Source organism: Akebia trifoliata, chromosome 5, assembly GCF_017979445.1.
Source record: "Akebia trifoliata isolate Shusen 1 chromosome 5, ASM1797944v1, whole genome shotgun sequence".
Classification (NCBI taxonomy): Eukaryota; Viridiplantae; Streptophyta; class Magnoliopsida; order Ranunculales; family Lardizabalaceae; genus Akebia; species Akebia trifoliata.
Genome location: NC_141379.1, coordinates 24612887 through 24617535, shown reverse-complemented (window position 1 = coordinate 24617535; position 4649 = coordinate 24612887). Strand labels below are relative to the sequence as shown.

General features: G+C 32.4%; 1 protein-coding gene across 1 annotated transcript; it reads right to left on the bottom strand.

Moving 5' to 3' along the window:
- Positions 1–276: 276 nt before the first annotated feature.
- NDHT (Chaperone DnaJ-domain superfamily protein) lies at positions 277–2800 on the bottom strand. The gene is made up of 2 exons (XM_086443098.1): positions 2437–2800; positions 277–763 (listed from the first exon to the last, which is right to left on the bottom strand). Exons 1-2 carry the CDS (start codon positions 2751–2753, stop codon positions 343–345), a joined length of 738 nt encoding a protein of 245 aa, XP_086299224.1. The 5' UTR covers positions 2754–2800; the 3' UTR covers positions 277–342.
- Between the last annotated feature and the right edge of the window lie 1849 nt (positions 2801–4649).

Genomic DNA, 4649 nt, shown 5'->3' with positions numbered 1-4649 from the left:
ATGGGTCAAGTTTGGTCTAGGGTTTTGAGGTTCCTTTAACATCAAGCTATGTACTCATATCCCGGCCCATTGACAGATCTATCTTGTCATATATTATTCTAATCCATCAGGACACAAAAAAAAAAAAAAACATCCAAGTCAACTTAACCTTAGCCATCCAATAATAAATTCTTGTTTTTCTACATTATTTATTGATCTTGCAATTTTTATTTGCTAGAAGTTTTATATATAGTTTGAATATTATTTTGGACTTCTTTACTATATAAACTATAAATATAACACATTGGAAGTTTACCATGCATATATAAATAAATGATCATTTAGTCCCATACAAAATCCCTACTAATATGGTTCTTTAAAAAAGAGAACATAAATTAGACAACAAATAGCAAATATAATAATCACAAGGTCGATAGTGATGGCCGACATGGCTTGATCACTTAGCTCCAAATTCTTTCCACCGAGCCGATCAACCATATCAGGTATCGATTCCCAATTTTGCACTTCTTGCTCATAAGGATCTTCAAACTTCACTCTCATTTTCTCAGCTTGACGACTAGCTGTTTCTTGAGCCAAGGTCCAATCATAAAATCGACGACTCTCTTCTTTACTTAAGATGTTATAGACTTGTCTTAGTTTCATAAACTTTTCCGAAGCCGCTTTTAATGGAAGTGAAGTCGTATCTGGATGGTACTCTTTCGATAGTCGTCTATAAGCAGACTTGATCTCTTCCAAATCGGCCTCAGCGGATATTCCTAAAAACCTGATAATTCTCATTATCATCATCCCAAATATTGGAGTGAGTAATGTAAACATCTTATTTAGCTATATTTCAATCTATCTTTGGTTCCCAAATTCTTTAATCACAAAGAGTAGATCTTTCTTACATCTCCATTCAATGGTCTTATAACTTATTTATTTTGTGATTCCCATCTTTTTCTTCTTTTATTCTGCATGTGAGATGATGAATCATTAACCATTCAATTTAATAAGCAATATTTCATTGGTGATTTATGATTTTAAAATCTTATTTGATCCAACTCAAATGTGTCAAACCCTTTCAAATTGATTCCAAGTGACGTTTCGATCTTTATGACGAGGACATCATTCTCACCAAAAATTAGTTCATTCCAAAACTTCTAACCCCGTCAAAACAAGTTCAAGAACCGTAAATCACTCGATTTGTTTGTAAATCACTTTTGATTGGGTTAGAATTTTTGGAATGTGCTGATTTTTGGTGACAATGATTTCCTCATCATAAAGATCATCCTCCCCAAAAATCATCTCGTTCTGAAACTTTTAACCCATATAAGATAAAACAATTTGGTTGTATATGGGTTGCCCTTATTAATTCGTGAGGTGCTTTTATAATTACTCTTTTAAAAATGATCCCACCTTAACATTTGAACTTATAATAATGATTTTCTGACACCCCCCCGACATACACCCCCATCACAGAATCGTAAATCATTTGCCTTGGGATACATAAAACCATAGATATTTTTCTTGTGTATCCCGAGACAAGTGATCTACGATTCTATGATGAGCATGTATGTCAAAGGGGGCCGTCAAATTATCATGTTTCTTGAACTTAATATAATCAGGGTCATTTTGATCAAAAAAGAAAAAAAAAAATCTCATGACCCTAAAATCAGGCAAATTAGCTTTTAGAAGTACAAAAATGTCTTTTTTGCACATGTCACCTTCTACCACATTGTAAAGATAATAATTATTTTTTTCTTACCACCAGAATTAATAGAGGCAATTATCACAAAATTTGATATAATATTATTAACAAAGGTCATAATCGAGTAACTTGTGAAAAAAAATGTATGATCCCAAAATCTAATGGTTGGGATTTATCCTAGCTAGAGAATATATAATATGAATAAATCCTGACCCTTGAATTTCTTATTTTAATTATTGGAATCATGTGTTTTTTCATAAGTCATCCTATTTTGATTCCTGACCCTATTAACCCAAATATAAAAAATCTTAAAAATTATCATTTTGTAGATAAAAAAAAAATATGATATTAACCAGTCGACTCGACTGAGTTATCTCAAAACCAGCCAATTTTTCAGAAACTCGACTGAGTCAATTTGGATTACAGAAGAGTCAATGAAATTAACAATTCACAGTGGAAAATTGGTGAGTCACCACCAAGTCCATTCTGATTCATTCGAGTTGACTCGGGCTAGTCTTTCCTATTTCTTTTGAGCGTATTTAAGAACGAAAACAAGAGAGGCCCAACGTATTAAATCACCAATCAAACTTATTTTTTGCATGAGGGACCATCAAACAGTGGGTCCAAAATGGAGAGGTGGTAGAGTTTGATCCTTTGATGCCCTGACTATCAAAGTCAACTAATTTGGACGGTCTAGATTGATAGATATAAATCATAGTATGTCAAAGCAAATAACTAAATTGACTTACTGGTAATGAGAATCAGTGGAATTGTTGAGCAAATCAGAAAAATTTTCCCCTAAAAAGTTTCGTTTCTCTTCTTCTTTGTTCAGCCTATCAGACGGTTGTGATTTGCTGCTCCCTCCTCCTATCCATCCTTCATCATCACTTTCCCAATGAATTCGGGTATCAACTCCGGGTGGATCCTTTTTTCTAGGTTGATCCGACCCATCTGTTGCAACGACCCGAACACTACTACGGCTTCTTCTTCTTCTTTGGGTCTGGTTCGAACCATTTGGACCAGTAAGTAGGAATGGGAAGGGCTTTAGAGATGTTGTTGAAGCCATGAAGAGAGAGAGAGAGAGAGAGAGAGAAGAGAAGAGCCAATGGTTTTTCTTTTCTTTTTTATTTTATTTTATTTTTTATCTTTGTGGTTGAGATGAGAGAAGAGAGATATGGAGAGAGACTGTTAGAAAATATATTTTAGTGTGATTTAGACACTCCTCGTCATGTTTTATTCAATATTAGAGATACCCCTGTGTTCAAACTGATAACTTGGTCCTTGACCTAGGTCTTCTATGAGATACTAATGTAAATGACCTAAATGCCCTCATCTTTGAGGGATCCATCCCTTTTACTAGGCTAGAAAAACATCCCAATGGATGAGATGTTGATAAAAGATGCACACGTTATGATCGGGATTTCACATCAACATGTATCTGAAAGTGTGATTCAGAGAAAATGATAACCATGATCGTTAGAGATCAAGGGAAGAATTGTTGGCATGATCATGATGACAAGATGATAATTAAGAAACTTTGGTACAAATATTTTTCCTCTAACCAAGGATATGATATAATGTTAGGGATATGAAATGCAATGTATCTTGAGAAAATAAGTATTGACCTCCACCTCGAGATTCACAACACCACCATATGAGAGTTGATTATGATTTCTTTCCTAGTTGGACCCAATCATGATCTCTTACATTATAGGACTCATGTTTTATCCAAATCCTTTGAGCTTCTTCAAGATTTTTTAAATTCAAACTTATTTGTTATTTTCACATGACTCCCAACTCTTACTCTTACTCTTGGGGTCATGGTATAACTCCCTCTTCTTATCCCTAGCTTCCAGGGGTGGCAATGGATTGGGTCATATTTGTGTCGTGCTCTAGTAAAGGTATTTTAAACATTTACTCAACTCATTTAATAATTAAGTCAAAAATTTAAACTCGAACCCAACCCATATGTTAAATAGGTAACTTGACCTAATTCGTACACTGTTCAATAAAATTCTAATTTTAAGTGAAAAAAAAACTGGTTTTATTTTCACCACCAAAAATAGTGTTATGGGTAAAGTTGGCAATGGATCGGATGAAGTTATCTGCATATCCTTATCCAATTCTATAGCTAATTATCCATATCTAATTTTTTACCCACTTATGCAAGGATATCTGTGATGCCCAAAATTTAGGTTTATGACACGACCCATAACCCTTGAGTCAGGATGTAGATCCGAATATTAAAGGTCAAAAAATTATAAATCCTTTACAATATAAAATATGTGTGATTTTTTTTCCTTTTGTAAAAGTCTTTCATGGTTAACACTTATACAAAAATTCTCTATAATAATCCATTATAGTAGTAAACATCAACAATCTAAAATGTATGATTTTATTCAATTATTAAGATACCTCGAAATGGTGCATTCACTAAATCGTTAAATTCTCAACTCAATGCATGTTTCATTAAAAAAAATAATAGTCATACATTACAAAAGAAAATATGAGAGAAAATTTCAGAAAAAGTTAGCAATTGTGTGTTGTTCCATTGTGAATGGAATAAAAATGTTTTAAAGAAATGATTGATGCAGATTACACATTCTGTACTTTTGCAAACAATCAATGGGGTTGGAAAGCTAACATATAAAGCTAAAAGTTTTGTGCTTTGATTATTTTCATAAAAAGAATATCTTTTAGAGAAAAATGAGTCGAAACAAAATCTATTTGTAAAAATAACAGAAATTCAGGTTCCTATGATTTATTTAAAAAAAAAAACATATAAAATTTAATACTCATCCAATTTTGATGATTTTGCCCATTTTAAAACGATATTTTCGACCTCTATCAAATTATAATGGTAGAATATTCTAAAATTAATAATTTATTGAATAAAATTCAATTTTTATCTAATTTACTCCAAATTCGAAAATAAATATCAATCAAACATAACCGCAATTCA